Below are 23,513 nucleotides of genomic sequence, written 5' to 3' on the forward strand. Positions count from 1 at the left end.
CTCACATACCAATGGCAGATACATAGGTCTGTCCCTGGCTTTCCACTCCACCAAAAGCATCTGAGGAAGTAGAGCAAGTCTAGGAAAGCTCCTGCTGCCAACTTCTTTCTTCCAGTGAGTCTCAAAGGGGCTACAAGAATAGATCTTTCTACAGAGTATCTTTTAATAATAATAATAATAATAATAATAATATGCATCTCAGGAAGTACACTGAAGTCATGCTGTCGCCTTCTTTCTTTCAGTGAGTTTCAAAGGGGGGGTGCAATATCTCTCTACAGACTGATTCCACAGATTAACATGGCTACATCTTTGAATAATAATAATAATAATATGCATCTGGGGGAGTAGACTTTAGTCTAGGAAAGCTCCTGCTGCCAACTTCTTTCTTCCAGTGAGTCTCAAAGGCGCTACAAGAATAGATCTTTCTACAGAGTATCTTTTAATAATAATAATAATAATAATAATAATAATATGCATCTCAGGAAGTACACTGAAGTCATGCTGTCGCCTTTTTTCTTCCAGTGAGTCTCAAAGGAGCTGCAAGATCTTTCTACAGACTGATTCCACAGACTAACATGGCTATATCTTTGAAATAATAATACTACTAGTAGTAATAATAATAAGCACCTGAGGAAGCAGACTGAAGTCTAGGAAAGGCCATGCTGCCCACTTCTTTCTCTCAGTGAGTCTCAAAGGGGCTACAAGACTTCTCTCCAGACTGATTCCACAGACTAACATGGCTATATCCTTGAAATAATAATAATAATAATAATAACAACAACAACAACAACAATAACAATAATATGCATCTGATGAAGTAGACTGAAGTCTACAAAATCTCCTGCTGCCCACTTCTTCCTTCCAGTGAGTCTCAAAGGAGCTGCAAGATCTCTCTACAGACTGATTCTACAAACTAACAGGGCTATATCTTTGAAATAATAATAATAATAATAATAACAACAACAATAATAATAATATGCATCTGAGGAAGTGGACTGAAGCCCAGGAAAGCTCTTGCTGCCCACTTCTTCCTTCCAATGAGTCTCAAAGGAGCTACAAGAGCTCTCTATATACTAATTCCACTGACTAACATGGCTATATCTTTGAAATAATAATAACAATAATAATAATAATAATGATATGCATCTCAGGAAGTGGAGGGAAGCCTAGGAAAGGCCATGCTGCCCACTTCTTCCTTCCAGTGAGTCTCAAAGGGGCTGCAACTAGAGCTCTCTGTGCGCTGATCCCAGAGACTAACAGGGCTATGGCTTTGGGTTCTGGAAGGAGGCTTAGAAGCTGGAGGACGGGTCCGGGAAAAAGGGCAGTGGAGGGAGGAGAGGGGTCCCACTGAGGCGGCCTGCTGCCCTGGTTGCCTGGCAACGGGGGAACGCGCATGCGCATGCGCGCGGCCTCCTCCTCCTCCTGCTCCCTGTCCCTGTCCCCGCGGGGCCTGACCTCTCCGATCACGTCGTGGAGGTATCGGAAGGGGGGCTTGCTGAGGAGCCGCTCCGTCAGCGGAGGCTTCCGGATCACCCTCCCCAGCAGCTCCTGCGTCCGGCGCACTATCGAGCCCTGCATGGCGCCCGCCGCCGCTCGCCACGCCGACAACTAGGCCTCGCTCCCGGCCTAGCAACCGCCTTAGCGACCCGGCACAGGCGCCTCTGATTGGACGCCGCCGGCCGTGACGTCACCGAGAGAGGCCCGGATGGAACGCTCTCCATCCTTCAGTGCGCTAGGGAGGAGGGATGCATGCATCCACACTGGAGAGATGGGGACCCAGTTTGGGACCGCTTTAAACTCTTTGTGTGGCTCTTTGCTATGGAATTCTGGGAGCTGGAGTTTGTTGTGGGCCCAGAGCAAGGGCTGGACTCAGACAGGGCCGATCTGGGGCCAGCCTTCTTTCCCTGTCTAAGTTTGGGACTCTGGTGACCATGGAAGCCCATTGGGTGACCTTGGGAAAGTCACACTCTCTCAGCCTCAGGGGAGGAAGGCAATGGCAAACAAGTCTTGATGGAGTCGCCTTAGGGCCACCGCAAAAGAGGACAAGACACCTTGAAATGGAGGACATTACATACATAACAGCTAAAACACTCCTATTAATAATAATAATAATAATAATAATAATAAACATATAAAATTATTATTATTATTATTATTAAACATTCGTTTCAGACTGGTTGCCATAATTGTCCACTATTACCAGGGACAAAATGTAGGACAAATTCGAGACCAAACTGTAGGACAACGGCAGGACAAAACTCAGCCCCAAATGTAGGACGTTTAAGGTCCTCCATTTTTCTTCAATGTCCTACATTTTGGGCTGAGTTTTGTCCTGCAGTTGTCCTACGGTTTGGTCTCGAATTTGTCCTACATTTTGTCCCTGGTAATAGTGGACAATTCATTATGGACTCAACCATATATTTCTGATGAACTTACTACACTGTTATAGTGCTATTTATTCTACTTTAACTGCTCTAGCTGCCCCCTGTGGCATTCTGGGACTTGTAGTTCAGGGACATCTTTGAGGAAGTAGACTGAAGCCTAGGGAAGCTCATGCTGCCAGCTCCTTTCTTTTACTTAGTCTCAAAGGTGCCACAGGATCTTTCTACATACTGATTCACACGGCCATACGAAATACATTATCAAAGGAGTAGCTATTAGATCATTAAAGGACGTTATGAAAGCAGCGCAAGTGAAACATTTAACTCCTTTATTCTTTCTTCAAGTACAAGAAAGATCAGACTTGAATACAAATTAAATTAAAACAACAACACTTGCATTGCAACACAACCGCAGTTGTGGGACCCTGAGCATCCCATTCGAAAGGTACCCCTTTTCAAAACAAAACCCTAATTCGTGGAACATCCCATCATTTCATAACCCAACAGTCAAGCAAGCCGTCACAAACAATGGCTTGATGCGACCGCTGCTGCGTTGTGTTGTCTCAAAAGGCACGTTCTTTTCGTAGACATATAAGAAAAAAACCAGTTGCCCCTTTCCCAGTCGTTTATATTCTTTAGTGATCAGCTTTTTTTCGTGACATCTCGGGTACGTTTTGCTTTTACGTGAGACATCAGGGTTCCATACAAGGAAATGAATAAGCGGAGGAGTCGGTTATAGATATCGCCACATTAGTGTCTTTTACCGTTTGGCTCTTAAAACGTATCCCTAGTAGAATGTATCGCAATGTTTTGCGTTTTTTCCTTCTTGGGATGCATTATGCCAACTCGTAAATGAATGAGTTAGAACAGATTGGTCCTGAAGAATCCTGTGTTGTAATCTGACTAAATGATAAATTCCTTCCAAACCGGTTGTTTCAGAAACACAAGGCGCAAAGTAGCCTCAGTTCGTGGAAATAACTTGCAAATATACAGTTATTAAACTGCTAAATCAGTTGCCCCTCTTCTCTCCATCATCCTTTCTTTCTCTTTCTCCAACTTGCACTTTCAGCAGCACTGTCCCTTCGTGGCCCTTAAACCCCAAGAATTCAACCTAACCAAAGGGTTAGACCATTTATGGAGCATAAACAACCTAATTGTACTGTTTAGGTTAGACTTTGGGGAAACAGGCCATGGAGGGAAAGGGTTACTAGCAGGAAACATTTTCTTGGACCAGTTAAAACTGCATTTTCCTCCATTTTAACAAGAACCGTAAGCATATTATCCTGTATTGTGCAGTATTCTGAGAGAAACATCTCTATCATGTTCAGTCTGCTATCCACAATGTATCATGGTGGCTTCTCTTATGCCACATTTCTGTGATCTCTCTAAGCAAAACACATGTGACATATAAGCTACTTTTAGGAAATGATAACCAAACATCAGTGGGCACTGCCCTCTTCTGACTCTCCTTTACTGTTTCCCATCTATTTTATTCACTTTGGTAATGTAACACCTTGCTGCACTTTACAGGTTAGATCCAGAACTGCATGAAGATGAGCTGCACAAACTTCCCACAGAACAAAGCCATTTCTGCTGACCCCAATCCCCTCCCAGCTGCAGTCCCTATGTCTCTCAAAATCTGCTCTGGAGAGTTTGGGGGATCAGCAGGGGAAGGAAGAATCCATAAATACCCATTCTGCTTGGGGAGAGATAATACTACATCTAACCCACTGTTATTTAGACAGAATTGCACTGAATTTTGGTGGAACAAATTTAATAGGCAAAAGCCTGCAAGGAAGATAATACAGTGCTTTATGGGGCTTTCAGCATACCAGCATACCGGTGCCACTGCGTGCGCAAGCCTCATTCATTTAAATGGGGCTCGAGCATACGCGTAATCTGCTTTACGCGGGGGAGTTCAGAACGGATCCCCCTCATAGGGTGCACTGTACTCCTCTTGTTTTCCTCCTATGTGTGGGGAAAAGCAAGAGTGACTCTTCCATCATCGTCTCCACAATGCATTGATCCGAGATGACTCCAGCAGATGAATGTCTATAGATGTAAGTTATGGGTAAGGTATGTGTGTAAAAGAATGCAGTATGCTTAGGCCCAGGTAATGCAGCTAATAAGTAATTTTCAAACATAACCAACATGTATGCAAAGGGAACTTGTAGCACCTTTGAGACTGATTGTGTGAAAGGAGTTCTAGCATTAGCTTTTGTAGACTTAGGGGCTGTGGAGACTGCACCTGAAGGGGCAGCCTGCAGTCGCTTCCATCTTACCCAAATTAGGGCTGTGGCAACTGCACATCGCAGCCTTTCCAATCTGGCCTTTCCAGGGCGCAAAAGCTGTGCCGCAGCTTTGGCATTGCACTGTGTAAACGCAGCGTCAGAAGAGCACCGTGACACTGTGTGCCATGTGGAGTGGCGCATGGTGTCACACCCCCATGGAGGCGGAGTCAGAGTGTGCATCATATGGATGCCACGCCCTGACTCCACCCCAAGCTAGCCTTAATAGCCAGTTTGCACAGCCCCAGAGTTTATTTCCTCAGATGCATGCTAATGCTACAGTCTCTTTCACTGTTAGTCTGAAAGGTGCCACCAGAACACTTTGCACACTGATAGACACATCTATGTCTCTGAATTATACCCCATACATGAATGTCTTGTGGGACAAGGATGCTTGGTGAGAGGAATGAAAAGGTGCAGTCTCATTCCACATACTTAGACTTGCTTAGGCAAAATGTATGGCAATCATTGCATCTATGCCTTAACATGTCTCCACATAAGGATGTGTTTCATCCATCTCCACTCCCTCCTTTCAGAAATTAGGCACAAAGCAGAGGGCTCTTTGCAGGCCAGAATTTTCAAGGCATGCTGCAAAATGAGGGTAGACTGCATTCTACACACATTACAAACTGTCCGCGTTCACTATACTGTTCATGGAGACACATCATAAGTTGTACATGTTTCCCTTTTTATATTTTATGTTGTCTCTAGAAATGACTGTATGAAGTTTGGTATTTCTCAAAAGAAATTTGGGTCTAATTACTGGATAATTAGAATGTAACAATCAAATTATATCACAAATAAATATATTGATGTGTTACGTTTGCTGTTTTGCTATTAAATAAAGCAGGTGATACAGCAGGATCAGTGGAGGGAAAGGAAGAACAAAATTAAATTCCACGAATAATTACATTCTGTCTTGAAGAGTCACTCCTCTGTGAAGCTTCCCTTTGAATTAGCCGCACACATCAATGGTTCAGACTAGATTTTGAAAAGTACTTTGAGTACTTCAGAATGGAAGGAAGAATCAAGCTTCAGATTTCCCTGTAGTGTCCATAAATGCATCAGTAGATAAACCACCTTTGCAGTGATGACACAACACAGAATCAGGATTAAAGCACATGGTTATTACAAAACAGTCCTCTGAAATGTTAAATATGTGTTCTCATTAATAAAGTGCAGACACCCACCCTGAGAGTAAGCACTGAAACTAAGAACTAAAGCACTTCCTCCCAATAGAATATAGGAGGAGATCCCAGCCACCTTCAATCCTTTGCCAGCCGTTGTACGATAACATTCCAGTGCCTGAGTCTGGGAAGACTACTCCTTGGCTAGTCAAACTTAGGCAACTCCATTGTAGTTCATCAAGATCCTGGTGAGATTTTCCAAATCTTGAGGAGTCAGCTGAAAGCCCCTACACTGATGGAGAGTACTGCTTCAGGCTTATGATGCTTAGTCATCTTTTTTTCACGGAAACAATCATTCTGTACACACTCACTTTGCCTACCAAAAGAAAACAAAAGCAAACATGTTATCAGGTTAACTCTGCAAAACAGGCTTGCATCTAAAACACAAATCTCTGGGTGAATGCCTAAGCGTTACAGCAACTGGTATCCATTAACAGACTGGTTGCCCCGGTATTATCGCAATATTTCTTCTTCTTAATATATGTTACAAAATATAATATGACTTTATTAAATACTGTATTATCAAAAGGAAAAGGAAAAGAAAGAAGAAAAAGAAAGAGCATTTGCTTTATAAAACCCTTCAAGATACCTCTATTATGTCTCATAAGAAAATGGTAAAGAGTTTAATGCTACAATTACAAGCTCGCAAGATTTGGGCAGCACTGTTTTTGAAAAAATCATTGGTGTTTCCTGCATCAAACAACGTAAAAACACAGGTGCAACTGAATAATCTTTGAAACTATGACTTGAAAATAAAAAATAATAATTTGTTGTGTCTCTAAAAAGCTTATTCTGTTCTGGATGGAGGCTGCTAATTGTTTCCTCTGACCCATTATGCAGTACTAATTGCTGACATATTTTATCCATAACAATGCATACTCTTTTATAAGAACTAACTTTCTGCCAGTTACCTAATCAAAATCATTACCTAGTAATTTAAAGAAGTTTTATAACAAACACCTGCAACCCTACATTTCATACTATGAATTTCAACAATATATTTTTGTTGGTGATTTCACCAATACGTTTTTGTGTTTAATTGAAAGAAACCCAGGGGCTTGTCCACCATAAAGCCACTTTGAATCTCACTTGGGAGAAAAGTGGGGTATAAATGAAATTATTACATAATATTGAATATTCTTATATTAGAGGTTTAATTTTAATACGACTCATTTTTTATAATACTTTATTTATAGAATCATAGAGTTGGAAGAGACCGCAAGGGCCATCTACTCCAATCCTCTGCCATGAAGAATACACAATCAAAGCACCCCCGAAAGATGGCCATCCAGTTTCTGTTTAAGGGCCCTACCACTCTCTGAGGGAGTGTGTTCCACAGTCAAAAAGCTTTTACTGTCAGGAAGTTCCCCCTAATGTTTAGGTGGAATCTCTTTTCTTGTAGCTTGCATCCATCGCTCCGTGTCGAAGTCTCTGGACAAGCTTGCTCCAATCCTCAATATGACAGCCCTTAAAATATTTAAACAGGGCTATCATATCACCTTTTAAACATCTCTTCTCCAGGGTAAACGTACACAACTACCTAAGTCATTCCTCATAAGGCATGGTTTCCAGACCCTTCACCATTTTAGTCACCCTCCTTTGGACACGCTCTAGCTTGTCAACGTCTTTTTTGCATTTTCGCATTGTGGCATCCATAACTGTATTCCAGGTGAGGTCTGACCAAAGCAGAATACAGTGGCATTATTACTTCCCTCAATCTAGACACTATATTTCTATTGATGCAGCCTATAATTGCATTGACCTTTTTAGCTGCCGCATCACACTGTGGACACATGTTCAACTTGTTGTCTACTAGGATTAATAAGCTCCTCCCTATTAGACCTACATCATTTTTTCATATTTCAGCACACTGATTAATTTTACTACATTATTGTGTTTTTCTTTATTCTTTTTTGGATAAATTCTATAAATATGTAAAAATATACTTACCTTGGTTTTTCAACAGGAACCTGCTTCTGCATTTGTTTTCCAATATCATCCTTAATTGTACTGAAGTCTTTACTGTCATCAACTAGAAGATTCTGTTGGCAAAAATGATGAAATGGGAGATACAGTCATCAGTGATAATGGCAGTGACCTGAATCTTGCTACTGAAAATTCAAGTCAATGAACATTTTTGTATTCTTTACAAACAGTACAGTTTTTTTTGTCCCTATCTTTATCTACATTAATTCCTTTCATTCTGGAACAAGGATGAGGAAACGCTGGCCCTTCAGATGACTTGGACAACATTTCTTATAATTCCTTGCACCAAGCTAATAGCAGTTATGTGTCAAAACATCAAGAACACCAAAAAATATTCAAGCTTGTTCAAGAATGTTCTAGAATTCAATAATGTAAGCTGTGCAAAATTTCACATGAATGAATTCTAGAAAAAGTTTTCTCCCCAAAAGAGAAATGTGAAGCAGCATTTCTTCACAGACAGTGCCTCTAATTATGTTTTATGCCAAAGCTTCTTAGTACAACCAAATAAAATAAGATAGGAGGGAACAGAGTTGGAAAAGATCCAGAAAGAAAAGTGTGGAGAGGAGAGTCTGGTCTCTAACAGAAGAATCCAATGGATAGGTAATTGAAACCAATGTAAATAGTCTGGCCTCAACCACGCTATAAGCTACATCGAGACAAAATTTCTAAGCAAGTAAATTGGGAGATCTGCTCACAAAGAAAACAGTTTCCATAAACAAGTAAATAGTGTTCCAAGCCTGATGGTTATTTCCATGCTGTGGAATTATTTTTCATAGAGAGATAGGCTGGCCCCCTCTCTGCTCTTGCTCCACCAGGCGGTAAAGAATTTAACAGGCATTTGAGGATTAATTATTTCTGTGGGAGTGTTTTTTTGTAATGGAGTATGGGAGCTATACCTGTACTTTTATCCATACATTTTCAAAAAGCTTAAAGGTCTTCTATAGGATAGCTTATTTGTTTAACTTGTATATCATTAGGTTTTTACCTGTTTGTTGTTGTGTGCCTTCAAGTCTCTGACTTATAGTGACCCTAAAATTTCCCTGTTGTGAGGTTTTCTGGGGCTGAAAGTGTGTGACTTGCCCAGCATCACCCAGTGGGCTTCCATCAATGAGCAGTGATTCAAACTCTGGTCTCCTGGGCTGCATCCACACTGCAGAGATAATTCAGTTTGATGCCACTTTAACTGCCATGGCACAATGCTATGAAATTCTGGAAACTAGTTTGTTGAGGCACTCTGACTGAGAAGGCTAAATGCCTCACAAAACTACAATTCCAACAATTCCCTAGCACTGAGCCACAGCAGTTAAAGTAGTGTCAGATTAGATTATTTCTGCAGTGGGGATGGAGCCCCAGTGTACTTTGTTTCTTATCTATGTTGTAAGCCACTTTGTTCCCATGTCAGTGAGAGGGACGGTATGAATTTAAAAAATGAATAAACAATAAAATATTTCTTGAACTGTTATAACAGCAAAATACAATTCAGCAAGAAAAGTTAAAACGAAATCCAGACCACAATATGCTACTTAAAATAATTATTCGAACTCCTAAATTCTACAATAGTTAAATGGTTTATTTGTATTAACTTAATAAGTCCCACGCATGCAAAGCCTTTTAAGACCATCATCTGACAATCCACTATGTATCTCCAAATCTTGCATGGCCCATTCCCTCCGCTAATTATATTATATATAGCTAATATATATAGCTATTATATATAGGTAACTCATTATATTATATACAGCTAATATTGCAACATGGTACAACAAGGACCACTTGTTAAATAACACGTGAGAAGAGCTGCCAAATTCATTTATCATTTACCTTCACACCAATAATGTCTCCATCCTTCAAGCTATAGGGACTCAATTGTAAGCTATCACTTTTCTTCTTCTTCTTTTTCTTTGAAACTTGCTGTGTCTGAATAAAGTGAGAAATGTTATGACAAAAACACCATAAATTAGCAGAGATGATTTTTGGTTTTTGGAGAGACTCTGGGAGTGGATTATTATATTGATTTAAATTAGTAAGTATTACATACTTTCACAATTTACAGGTCATGAGTAATTTCAATTTTAAAATATGAGTAAGAAATTAAATTTTTAGGGCTGTCCTTCAACTTGAATACAGTAAGATACAGAGTTACCTAAAGAGTCAATACATTTCTCTTGGGAATAACTATTAATATTTATGTTCTAGATCTCTTTACTACTTAGGAACAACTGATACAATCACTTTCAAATCTAAAAAAAAGTATGTATAAGTCAGGACTACACTAATATGGAAAGGGACCAGCCTTCTGCCTCTGTTCAAAATGCACAAGTCCTTTCAGTGTTGAGGTGGAAGGAGCATCAAGTGTGGCTATGAGTGGGCCGAAGTTTTTGCCCATCAGAGTGTGCTCCCTGTCCTTTAACTTGCCTTTCACTCATCAACAGTGTATTCCCTGCATTTGATTTGTCTTTCTGAACTTATCACAGAAACAAATCTAATTTGCTAGGTAACAATAGGATATAAAGTCAGTGCAGTATGGCAGACAAGAGTCTCAAGATTATGACTGGGGAAACCCAATTCAAACCTACTTGACACTGACTGGTTGACCTTGGCACAGTTGTTGTGAAGATGAGTAGGGTTGGGATGAACATACACCCTGCTTTGAGCTATATGGACAAAAGCCCAGAAAGAAATGTAATAAAACGTATCACATACAACAAGAAGAAAAAAGGGACATCAGATATGCAGAGAATGAAAGAGGTGGGGCTCTGTCACAACTGGCACACAGAAAAGGTCAGGATCATGGACAGCTAAGGGATGGTATCCCTCCTTGGATAAACTACTATTCTAGATCCACCTTTCATTTTAAAAAAGTATTGACCACTTGTAGCACAAGGCCAAAATGTCAGGCAAAATGTGCAGTCTACTCATGTCTTCTGGTGTTTTTGGTAAAAAGTAACACATCCACTCTCTGGAGAAAGAATGCTTGGTTTATTTTAAAGCCATAGAGCAATAGGTGGGCAGGCAAGTGCACTGGGGATGCCACTTTGCCCAGAACCATACTATGCCCATTCCTGATATTATTATTTTTTTGGTAGTGAAGCAATTCTAGTTCTGTAAATACAACTTACAAATCCAGGATTTTAGTGTAGCTGTGACTGGGTAATAATCTCGACTACTAAAGAAAGGCAGCAGTAAAGAAACAAATTCATGGTCTTTCTAATTCTGGCCTTATTTGAAAATTTTGTAATTTTCCATATTTACAGATGTTTAAAAAATTAGTTCTCTGTTTTTAGCAGCTGGCTGCCCTTAGACAAACAACAGAGGTATAAATCTGATATACAAGTTTTTCACATGCCAGGTCTACCCATCTTGGTAGATATAGTGTTTGCTGTTAACAGATCTGCCAGAAATAGTAGATCTGTTCCATGATGCTAATTGTGGCGGGTTACACACCGCCATTTAGTATGTATTCTATACGTACTAGGGTTAGGAATGGGCGGTGCTTCCGCACCCCCCTAACCCTAGTACGTATAGAATACGTACAAGATGGTGGTGCCCTGTTCATATGGGTGCCACCATCTTTACGTATCGGACGCTGTGCGTCCGGACGTCGCGCGGCATCTATGACCTCGCGAGTCCGCCCCAGGCGCCTCGCGACGTCATTAGGGTGTTGCAGAAAGAAGCTCCATTTTGGAGCTTCTTTTTTGCTCCGCAAGGGAGCCGCACGGTGTGGCTGCGACGGCTCCCTTACGGAGCAAACGGCGGCGGCGGCAGACCGCCTCAAAGCGGCGGTCTATAACCCGCCTAACAAATCTTTTTTAAAAAGTGAAATAAAATACGACTGGCAACTCCAAGGCAAAAAAGGTAGATCCAAAAGGATGTGTGTTTAATTCAACACTTAAGTCTTGCAATATACCTCCATATATCAGATACTATATTACATAATAACCCAGTAAGCATGACACACAATGAGCTAGAAATTCATGGGAAGCCTGGTATAGTCTATCATTTTATTTACACCCACACTTTCCCGAAAACTGGGACACAAGACGGCTTAATGGCGACAATCAACCTGCTGGTGCACACCACTTGGTGCCCCACTGCTCCCACCTGCAGTAGGACATCAGATTTGTAGGAGTGACTGGAGAGTGTGCTTCCATCAGATCAGCCAGGGGCTCTTGGTCTCTGGCTTATTGCAGTGTCTGAATTGGCACAATGTAAAAATGGATCATAACACTGTGACAAGTCCAATCACAGACTTCTCCAGAACCAAAACCCTGATCAAGTGTATCCATTCTCCCCACCATCACAACCAAAGATACTCTCTAAAGAGTTTACTGCCACCCTCCAAAGTTGCCAAGATGAAGAAAATAGTTTTTGAATGTAGTGATCCATTTCCTAATGAATCATGAGAAGTTGTCAAAATTGCAATAAGGGTGGTGATGCCAGGAAAATAGATCTGATAATATTCTTAGTATTCATCATACTACAGTACATTCACAGAATATGAAATATTATTTCAGTAAAAGAACAATATTGGACAATACTATTTCATGTCTGAACTCTTTTCTCAGCCATGTTTTAGCTTACCCAACTACTTATTGGTATCCATTCAAATTTTCCAGGAGAATATTTAGCTATTTCAATTTTCTCCACTGGCAAGGAATAGTATGCAGCAATTCTTTCTCTCAATGCAGATGCTGTACACTCTCTGGAGATGTCCCATATTAATTCCACTGGGTGATAGTAATCTCTCTCTCCTGGTATGCTCATCAACACTCGTAGAAGCAAATCCTTTGGCCTGTGATCAGGAATATGCAATTACCATTCTCAAAATATATTTCTACACACATTTCTATACATTTACTACTCTGTTTAAGGAATGATTATTCCAGAAAATATGGAATAATCTAGTTCTGTAATTTCAAATTATCTTTTCTAAAACTCTTCTGACTAATAGCGGCTTAATATCTTGACCAAAAGCCCAAGAAACGATGTATCTTACCCAAGATTCTCTTCCTTCCGTAAAGGCTCTATACAAATTTCCACTCTGCTTCCTAGTTTGAACTTACTGAAAAATAAATTCAAAGACATAGCTGTGTTAGTCTCGAAAATGATATTTTTCAGTATGCAAAAGGATGTTGCAGGACATTTGAAACTAAGTGAAAGAAAGAGGCTGGTAGCATGCGCTTTCATAGACTCGAGCCTGCTTCCTCAGATACATGAGAAAGTAGGCTCAAAAGTCTATAAAAGCTCACACTATCTGCTTCTTTCTTTCATTTAGTCTCAAAGGTGCTGAAAAATAGGTATTTCAATTTCAGTAATCAACATAGGAAAAATGGAATATAAAAGTAGGCAAACATTTGAAAGAGTGGTGTAAAATACAGATTGCCAATGTAAGTGTTACCAACACATGGTTGAGTTTTGAGAGCTAAAAGTCATCAAGTATATGTAGAAAGACTAAACTGCCTTCCTGGGATGTAAAACTCAAAAATAAGCCTAAGCAGCAATCAGGTAAACTTAAAAACAGAATTACCCTGCAACAGAAAGATTGAGAAACTTTACAACTATTTATAAAACTCTATGACATAAAAGGGAGGGGGGAAAAAAACCTAGCAGCAGCTTTAAGATTAAGTTATTTGTTTTAGTGTGAATTTTTGTGGATTCCAGTCCTCATCCTTAAATGCATGTACTCTGCGTACATACATGCCTATTCAGAAGTTCCAACATGTTCCCTGGGGCTTACTTCCAAGGATGTGGGAAAATTATTGTGGCCTTACTGGAGTTGCTCCTTGTTGTTTCGTAACAGTTTGCAAGGCTGTTTATTTTCCATTGTCCAAACGCGGAGAAATTCTGGCAGTGGAACACTAAAGTCTTGAATGGATGGCAAAGTCATCACCTGAAAAGGAAAGAACTTTTCTATCAAGTATAGAATCAATGGTAGTTGGAAAAAAAAGAAGACTACATCCTTTTACATTTTCTAACACAATACAAATTGTTCAAGCCGCCTTGAATCCTATTGTGGGAGAAAGGCTGGATATAAATCCTTGAAATAAATAAATAAATAAATAAATAAATAAATAAATAAATAAAGAAAGAAAGAAAGAAAGAAAGAAAGCATTATTCTATATTACATTCTTAAAAATAAATTTACTATTTTTTCAAGATGCTTGACCCACAAATTGGTGGCAGATTAAGTCCAAAAGTGTGAGAATGTCTTTGACAATTGCAGTTTTTCAAAAATGTTATCACAACAGGGAGGAAACTGAATAAGTAATTCATTCTCACATGCAAAAATTAAATCAACGAAGAGGTATATTCCTATTACCAAGTTGTTATTTTTCTGTTAAAATCCAAAAATGTATCTCCTATCGCTTTTTGTGAAAATACTTCTTTCATACATCTTTTATATGTATCCATTCTCTGCCACCATGTCTAAGAGTATAACACCAAAGTCAGGACATGGAACAGGAGACATATTCCATGTTATTTGAACATCGAATCGCCATGGCACAACTGGTTTTCATGTTATACTCTAAACAGAATGAAAGCACTGACAATGGTATAAGAGCTCAAAATCCTCTTCCAGCTTCACAGTGCCCAGAAGTTCAAAGGGAGCAAACACTGTCTTAAAAGGCTCATACACTTTATTTTAATAACTTAAACCAGAACACTTGTTGACTTTATTAGAGGGGAAAAAACACTCAGTAGCGTTCTCACTTTGATTGGGTGTTTCTCATATATTTATAAATTGTAACTCATGTATTTCTTCCACATACTAGAAAAGATTTAGGCTATGAGACACATTAATCTTACCAAAAAAGACTAAAAGCAAAGCCAATATTTACATTGGTTTGGTGAAAGCTCAATTATTTTTTTAACTACTTTAGGTGAATCTTGGGCCTTGCCCCTCTATCAACAACCCTGGATTGTGTACCTGACCTGCCCTTGTACTTCTACTTGATTGTTGTTCTTTTTTAATGCTGTTTTTAACTTTTTATCGATATGCTTTTATCTGTATTGTAAGCCGCCTTGATCAAAATATTGGAAAGGCGGGATATAAATAAAATTTATTATTATTATATTATTGAGAAACTAAGTTGTACAATGTAACATCTGCACACATAAAGCCCTTAGTTTAATCTCTGGAATCCTATTAACAAGGATTTCAGGCATCAAGGCTGTTAGGGACCCATGCCTCAGATTTTAGAGAGCTGCTCTCAGGAGAAGTAAAACTTCTGATTTAGTATAAAGCTAATTCCCATGTTTCTAATAGAACTTTCCCCCCTCACTTCAAATATTTCACTTTTTTTGCTAAGCTTTACCAATCAAACTCACAGTTTGTCAAACATTATCAATAGTATTTTATATCCAACATATGAGCAATAGCCCCACAGACATTAAAGGAACAGTGTCAAAAGAAGAAGGTCTTCTAAAAATATTAAATATATTACTTTCATGTATAACAAAATGTGTAACAACTGTAATCCCTAAGAAGTATTTCTGACAAAGAATGCATGAAAGCAAAGCACAGAAAGTACCATTAGACTTTGTCACTGCTAAAATCTCTAAACTCCCTGTTTAGAATTAAGCAAATGTACTGGAAACAACGAAAAGGAAAACTGCTTCTATCTAGGTATCAATATTTTAACAAATCTTACTTAAAGAAAAGGCAGCATTCCTCAACAAAATATAATATCTAACCTGCATCTTCAAGTCTTCCAAAAAAGCTTCTCCTGAGATTTCTATGTCACCCATGTAACGTAAGTCAACTTCACTTTGTAGAAATGTTGGTGCATCTTAAAAGAAAAATTTTAAAGTTAAGTTTAAAGAAATTTAGATTTCTCCCTAGTTATAGTTAGCAAAATGCACACACACCCCTATGGCTCACAAGCCATGGCACCTGATCTCAGAAGCTTGTGGAAGATCATCCTATTGTATAGACATTTCCTCTCTATGTCCATTGCATGACCTAGGGATACTTGCGCCTAAAGGAATTATAGCTTATAAGGCACATGACATATGTCCAGTATATTACAGTGACAAAAAGATTATTTGCCATATATGGGCACCATCCATCTCACATGTCACCTATTGGGTACTGGCTTATGTCATAAGGCTTTTGCAAAAATTTCAGTACACTACAGACTGCGTGCTGATTTGATGCTTATGTTTTACAAAACTCAAGTGCGTGTTTTTAAAATGTAAAGACAGCATAAAGTATAAATTATAAAGCAGGAACATTTGTGTCTAAGGGCCTGAACAGACAGGCCAAAATAAAGCTGCTTCAGGTCACTTTGGAGGTATGCTGTTTAAATGACACATGTATCTCAAGAGGCTAGAAGTTGTGCCAAAGCTATGCTCCACTCCTTAGGACTGGAGCATGGCTTTGGCACAGCTTCTGGCCTCTTAGGATGCATGCATCATGTAAACATCATACCTCCAAGGTGACTCGAAGCAGCTTTATTTTGGTCTGTCTGTTTGGGCCCTAATACTAAGAGCATAGGCGCTAGCTCATTCCAAAATGATAAGCCTCAGAGAAAACATAAACAAATGGCTAACTTATAATAAACTGCAAAAGATATGCCTTTAAGTCCTTCCTGAATCTTTGTTCGCGAAGCAAAGCCAGAGCATAAAAAAATTACTAGCTGATGGAATCTAATGCAAGGCCACCAAGAATCACTAGTCTCCAAGTGTTACATCATATTCTAAAGACCAGTACGATTATTGGTTTGGCTGAAAGAGAACACTGCATTCGTAAGCAGAGACCAGTAAAGATCTCTAAAGGTGATTGATGATTGGAGGTTGTGAAGTACATAAAACTGGCTCAAGAAACAGAAGCTAGGCCAGTGGTTCCCAACCTTCCTAATGCCGCGACCCTTTAATACAGTTCCTCATGTTGTGGTGACCCAAACCCATGAAATTATTTTCATTGCTACTTCATAACTGTAATTAAATAGGTGTTTTCCAATGGTCTTAGGCGCCCCCCATGAAAGGGTCATTCGACCCCCAAAGGGGTCCCGACCCACACGTTGGGAACCACTGAGCTAGGCTGACCCAAGCATCAGTCTCCTATACACCAAGACAGCTGTTCCTTAATAGCTCTAATGCTGACAGTGCTGTTCCTAGCCATACAACACTGGCAAGAGAAAATTTTACCTCTCAAATAGGGTAGATGAAGATCTTATCTAAACAGATATATGTCCATTATGAAGATAATGATACACATAATGGATATATATATATATATATATATACACTACCTAGTATACTGCTGCCTGTTGCCCATGGACATTCCATTTAATTCCTATGGTTAAATACTGCCAATAGTTCTATTTTTAATTAATCTGTGCAACCCTCATTTTAAAAATTATTTAATCAATACCAAGTTACCAGTGTGAATACAGAAATGATAGGAAGTTGAAAGCTTTCACGGCAAGCATCCATAGGTGCTTTACAGACTGCCACTTTGCGGCGGTCTGCCGGCGCTGCTGTTTGCTCCGCGAGGGAGCCGCAGCAGCCAAACCGCGCGACTCCCTCGCGGAGCAAAAAAGAAGCTCTAGAGCCTTTTCAGCACCCTCAGCTTTCTCCTTCCTACTCCTCCATGCTGGGTGGGCCAGCACTAACCTGTAGTTAAGTTGACCCAGGTTTTCAGGGTAAATCTTTTGACTAAAATGTCTAGACTTATAGTAGAATATATATGGTTAATGGACACAGCAATAACTAGGTTGTAATGCCCATGAAAGATGGATCTTACATACCAGTGTATTTCCTCCACAGATAGTATATGGGTTAGGATACCCTAATATAATGTAAGATGCATAATGACTTACCTACACATAATGTATTATTATTATTATTATTATTATTATTATTATTATTATTATCAACAACATTATTTATTCCATTTATATACCATTTCTCTACCAGTGAGAGAAAGGCAGCTCAGAAACAGTGAAACAAAATTAACTAAAAACTAGTTTCTAGTGTTGAAAAATTCTTAGAGTTTTCCCCTTTTCATAAGCTTTCCCCTTATGCTGGTGTACTGATAATTTACCTCCAGATGCAGATAGTCCCAGAGCTCCTGTTTTTTTGCTGATACAGTTTACTTGGTCTTGAATATTCTTTCTGTGCTTCACCTGAGAGAAAGGCTTGTACCACCAGATAGGTACTTTCAAGAATCCCTTTGAGAATTAATAATTAAAAAAGTATATGATATACAGCTAACAATACTGAAATGTCTTGGCTTTACAACAGATCCTGACTGAAACAATCTAAACAGATTAATCAAAGTCATGCAGAGAGTGAAGGTACATTTTTGTAGGCAGATCATTTATTCAGCCTTTATTGGGATGCTCCCATTCTACAAGAAGGGAATTCCTCCAGTGTTAGAAATTGACTTGCAAATAGTACATGGACCAGACTTGTGTTGTTTTTAAAACCCCAGCATATAAACTTTGTGAAGTGGCGAACACTGTCTAGTTGACTTTCTGTTCTGAGTGTGTGGGTTGTGGGTGCATGGTCTGAATGTTATCCTGCAAAACCTAGTGCCTAGAGTTGGCCAGCTCTGTCTCATTCCACATATTGTCCTCATCCAATTCCAAAAATCTATTTTTTTAGATAACAAATTTCACTGAAAACTGGTAGTGAGGATGGGTGCTCTCTGATTTTTTTTTAAACACAATCCTGCAGACTGAATGAGTGTCAAGTCCCAGAAAGTTGCTTTTCAAGTGAATAAATGAATTGTACACTGCTAGTACAGTGAGTCGTCAAGACACAGAGTCTACATGAGGAAAGATGTACTGAAAGACTCAGGAAGAAGCTACATTGCGTTACTTTCTGAACCGAATTTATTACTTTTTTCAAAGAAAAAAAAATGCTGTTTAATATTATTTCTTTCCTTTTTAAAACTGGTGGCCTGCACAGAAGTGTGCTCTCTAGACTCTCTGTCCTCTCCTTGAGCAGTAAGGTTAAGGCTGACAGACAGTGAATTAGTGATTCCCTCAAAGTCACCTGTCATCTTCAGGAATGAGTGGGGATCTGAACCCAAGGCTCACCAGTCTAAACTTTAACCATTACAATCTAATACTTTAAAAAAAAAACTTTACCTTTGGTGGAAGCTTCCCCTCAGCAACATTCAAGATTTCTCCATTGCAAATGTTAAGTTCTTTTAGTGTGGCACTCTGTGGCATAAAAATAAATACAGAATGCACCTCAAGGTTCAAACAAGTCAAAGTGTTTTTTAAAAAAAGATAAAATGACTCAAAACAACAAAACCATAGAACGTTATTCTTCTATGACAGTTCCCTCCAAAAGCGAATTCCAGTTTATAAAAACACTAAAAATAACGTGAGCTGTATGTAACTAGTTTATAGAACTTTACTATAGTTTACTGCAAATTATTTTTATCGAGTCTTCTAAAAGTAACATTGACATTACTACAGTATTGGTGCATGTTCTACCTCCTCGTGTAATGGTTCCCCAGGTTCATAACACCAGTCAATCTTTCTCAAATGCCAGCTGTCTCCTGAAAACAAAAGAGATCATTTAAAATCATGCTGAAAATATAGCTTTAATCCATCTACCTACCTATGTACCTACCTATCTGTATCCATCCATTTATTAAAACTAGAAGGAGCATCTACCTAAAGCACTAAAACCTCTTTAATTGTACATTCAATCTAGAGCTCTTTTTGCTACCCTAACTTTACTTCCTTGCTGTTTTTTTTTTCTCCTTTTGCTTAGCTCACTATAACCCCCTTTACCTGGCAAAAGAACATTTTTCTGTCTTTTCTAATTGTATGAAGAGTTTAGGGGTTCTGTAGAAAGAAGGAATACATGGAACAGCCTAGTGGCCTTGTGAAGCAATTAATATCCAAAAGCCTAACTCCATTTTTTGCTTTAATGGTTACCATCTACTGGATGACAACAGTGCTACAAGCCACAGACAGGATTTTAAGGAACCAAAGTTAATTAATCTGTTTTAAAACAACCCTGAGGTACACACTCCTAGGCTGCCAAATTTAAGCAGTCCAAGTGTTCCAGTTTAAGAGTTATGGCAGAGACAGAAACAGAGCTTCAAGGCCCCTCTGGGCCAGGTAGGGACGCAGTTGGCGTATCAACCAACGTTGGTACCAAGCACTGGGCCCAGGCATGATGGAGCTGTGCCCAGCTGTTCTTCTCTCCCTCAAAGGCCAGAACTGTTTTATTATTACAGGCAATATACAGAGGACCCTTGTTATATGCTGGGGTTTGGTTCCAAGATCCCCCGTGGATAACAAAATCCGTGTATGTTCAAGTCCCATTAAATATAATGACATAGCAAAATGGTGTCCCTTATAAAAAATGGAAAATCAAGGTTTGATATTTGAAATTTATACTTTATTTGAGCATTTTCAAACCATGGATGCTTGAATCCATGTATAAAAAAATCTGTGTATAAGAAGGGCCGACTGTATATAGGTTTTGGGACAGATTAGCCTAACAGCTTCTGATGCCTTCTTTTCATAATACAGTTGGCCCCCATAATGATGGATTGAAAATATGCCCCCCCCCCCAAATCTAAAAAACACACCTTGATTTTGCCACTTTACTACACACCAAATATAATGGGACTCAAACATCCATGGATTTTGGTATCCATGGAGAGTTCTGGAATCAAATCTCAGTGGATACCAAGATTAAATTTCAATCACATTAAACTGCAAAGATGGCAGAGGGGAGAATTCCTTAGCAGATTATAAAAACTGCAAGGGGCACAAAATTTTTTGTCATAATCAAACAATGGTTCAACTGTTTATTGTTTAGGTTTGAATTCTTTACTTTGACCATCAGTAATATTTTTACTTTGATCATCTGTACACAGGATATACAAAAAGCACATGAACTGCAAATAGCTAAAAAAGCAAAGCATGCTCACTGTAAATGCCTAAAATTCTTGTAATCTTTCAGCAATACTTGCAGGATATTGTTATTTTCTTCAACTTTATCCTATCCTTTCCTGAGCATCACTGATTTTGTTTTGCCATTTAAAAATTTCTCCATAATACTTATACTAACCTGCTAAGCCAGATTTCTTCAGCATTAAATTTAGACACTGAAAGAAAAATACATGCTATGAAATTAGCACAATTTCCACAACTGGAACAGCAGAATTTTCTCATCTGGAAACTAAATATATACTGGCAATATTCCTTTCAAAATATTTAATGGCAATAAAATATGCATGCATACAACCAGGGACAGAAAGACAACTATTTTTCAGGTTCAATGTGAAACTGCATTTATTTTTCAGCCTATGCTGCACGTCTGGGTAGGAATGTAAAGAATAATCTGATTTTTTAAAAATGTATTCTTTTCCTTTTCTTTCAGTTAGAATGGGTGTCTAAAAACATTGTGATATCTACAGAAAAAAATGACATGAGATACCTTTTCAACCCCCTTCATCTCTCTTTTTTTGGCAATTCAGCACTTTTTGAAAACATTGCAAAGGGATTTTGTGCAAAAACCCAATTGTATCATATACAATTTATTTCTCATAATAAGTGTATCAGGGAAAATAAAAAAAAATCATGGGAAAACTTTTGAAACACAACATACAATGTTTTCTGCACAAAATGTTTCATGACATTTTCAGAAAGGGATCCAAAATACAAAAAAATGCTCAAAAATGTGCAAAAACATGTAATTTCACCCAGCAGGTGTTGTTACTGTGTGTGAGAACATAATAAGTAAAGATCTAATCTGGGGAAGTGCATCTTGTTTCAATGAGATGAACAGACAGCCTGCCCCTGCTATCATAGGAATGTAAAGCAGCAATACCTGTACAGTTGATGCATCTTATAAGAGTGGAAGGTGACAATGTGAGAGAGGAATTAGCAAAAGTCACCTCGCCAGTTTCACTAGTGATATTCTTCCACTTGCAGAAGTCAGTATCCAATGTTCAGTAGTTTATTTTTCATTCCTGATTCTATCACCTCTAACAGTAATAAAACTGACATAATAGATACACAAGTGCACCCTTCATTCATATGACCAATTTTAAAATTTTGTTTACTATAAATTTAATAAATGTTTATTTATAACATTACTTTTACCTTGTGTGTTAAAGCCAAGAATTGAAAAGACAGTTTATTGGGGAAGTTACAGGTATAAAACTGTAACACAGGCCTGGTACAGACTGCCACTCTGCGGTGGCCTGGGACCAAAATTAGGGCTGGGGAGCGGGAGCGTTTGCACACATTCATGTGCCGTGTGCAACGATGACGTGTCTTGTGCACGGTGTCCAAACGGGGCAGTGCACAAAAGACGTCATTGCAGTGCTCCAGGGTACTAATGGCGCCTTGGCAGCAGCACGAAAAGGGGATGCGTTTTGCAGCTCCTTTTTGGGGCAGATCGTTGCTGCACCTGTGCAGTTGTTGTGGCAACAATCCGGGGCAGAAAGGGGCAGCGTTTCACCATCCCTTCCTGCCCGTCTGTACCGGGCCATAGTAAATGTCAAAACAAATTAAGGGGCGAAACAGACTGGAGGAAGAGGCAGATGAAGCTGCCCCTTCCGAAGATAGATTGGAGCCGCAGTGAACATATGCCACAGCCCCAATCCACCTTTCCCCAGCCGAAAAGAAGCATCAAAGAGACGTTCCTTTTCAGTCAGCAAAAGCCGGCTTTTCCCACCTTACTGCAGCAGGAAGCTAGCTTTAAGACATTTTGGCAGCATGCAGCATATAAATGCTGCATCGCCAGAAAGCCTTGAAGCTACCCACATGTAAACGTCCAGGGCGGCTTCAGGACGAAACTGCCCAGACAGCAGCACAAAGAGGCAGTCTGTTTCAGACTAATATAATAAAGAATTTCAGTTAACTATTCTTTAATTAGACAGATTAGTATTTTTAGCCCTAATAAACAGATTTATTTTGATGTTTTTAGGCTCATTAAATTTTTCCAGACTGGGATATAATTCTAGAGAACTAAGGTAAAGCAAGGTAAGGTAAGACAACGTAAGGTAAGGCAAGGCAGAGGCTAGATTAAAAGCTTTGAATGTCTATACAGCAATTATTGTTTATAGAACAGAAAGCTCATGTAATTTACCTCTTTTACAGTGGCAGTCTCCTCCACCACTATCTCTTTCTCTGGACTAGACTGAAGATCATGTCCAACAATAAAATACAGGAAAAGCTAAGAAAAAGATAGCATGTAAAGTTTTTAAAAATAGTTTTTCCCTACTGTCCAAGCAGTTTTAACTAGATTTAAACAATAAATGTAAAGGGGGAGCAACTTGGACTCTAGCTTCTGTCAGACCAAGACAGTGTGCCAAATGTCAGAGATGATGAGACTCCAACAACACATGCAAGGCCACAGGCTGTTCACTCTGCTGCATTTTCATATACAGAATTCAACCCTATAGATATCACCTAGGGAGCATGGCTCACTGAATTCAGTGGGGCTTGCTTCTAAATTAGTCATGCAAGGGATTGTTTATTAAAGGCATTTTATATTTCCACATGCAATATAGCAACCTCAGAAATAAACTATGAAAAAAAGGCTTTTTAGACTTGATTACATTTTGAGAGGATTATAGGCCTGTTACAGACTGCCAAAATAAAGCTGCTTCGGGTCTCTTTGGAAGTATGCTATGTAAATGATGCATGCATCCTAAGAATCCGGAAGCTGCACCAAAGCTG

General features: G+C 39.1%; 2 protein-coding genes across 7 annotated transcripts in view; both read right to left on the minus strand.

The window, feature by feature from the left end:
• The window catches only part of IFT54 (intraflagellar transport 54), a 30,748-nt gene extending 29,145 nt beyond the window's left edge, over positions 1 to 1,603 (minus strand). For 4 of the 5 annotated variants that reach the window (XM_089477727.1, XM_089477726.1, XM_089477725.1 and 1 more), the window contains exon 1: positions 1,456 to 1,603. In XM_089477727.1, coding sequence (XP_089333853.1) covers positions 1,456 to 1,578 — 123 coding nt within the window. In that variant the 5' untranslated portion in view covers positions 1,579 to 1,603. Of the gene's footprint in view, positions 1 to 1,258; positions 1,279 to 1,455 lie in introns of those variants that run through there. The other variant, XM_089477728.1, reaches the window with a different exon arrangement.
• A 1,108-nt stretch (positions 1,604 to 2,711) lies between these two features.
• The window catches only part of USP40 (ubiquitin specific peptidase 40), a 59,799-nt gene continuing 38,997 nt past the window's right edge, over positions 2,712 to 23,513 (minus strand). The window contains exons 21-32 of one of the 2 annotated variants that reach the window (XM_089477645.1): positions 22,921 to 23,007; positions 20,893 to 20,929; positions 19,296 to 19,360; positions 18,942 to 19,016; positions 17,891 to 18,017; positions 15,538 to 15,632; positions 13,614 to 13,732; positions 12,839 to 12,904; positions 12,424 to 12,634; positions 9,664 to 9,759; positions 7,807 to 7,898; positions 2,712 to 6,172 (exon numbers count right to left, since the gene is read on the minus strand). In XM_089477645.1, coding sequence (XP_089333771.1) covers positions 6,070 to 6,172; positions 7,807 to 7,898; positions 9,664 to 9,759; positions 12,424 to 12,634; positions 12,839 to 12,904; positions 13,614 to 13,732; positions 15,538 to 15,632; positions 17,891 to 18,017; positions 18,942 to 19,016; positions 19,296 to 19,360; positions 20,893 to 20,929; positions 22,921 to 23,007 — 1,173 coding nt within the window. In that variant the 3' untranslated portion in view covers positions 2,712 to 6,069. The remainder of the gene's footprint in view (positions 6,173 to 7,806; positions 7,899 to 9,663; positions 9,760 to 12,423; positions 12,635 to 12,838; positions 12,905 to 13,613; positions 13,733 to 15,537; positions 15,633 to 17,890; positions 18,018 to 18,941; positions 19,017 to 19,295; positions 19,361 to 20,892; positions 20,930 to 22,920; positions 23,008 to 23,513) is intronic. The other variant, XM_089477644.1, reaches the window with a different exon arrangement.

The sequence above is a fragment of the Sceloporus occidentalis genome, unplaced genomic scaffold (assembly GCF_023333645.1).
Source record: "Sceloporus occidentalis isolate IW3139 unplaced genomic scaffold, rSceOcc1.0.p SCAF_12, whole genome shotgun sequence".
Lineage (NCBI taxonomy): Eukaryota > Metazoa > Chordata > Lepidosauria > Squamata > Phrynosomatidae > Sceloporus > Sceloporus occidentalis.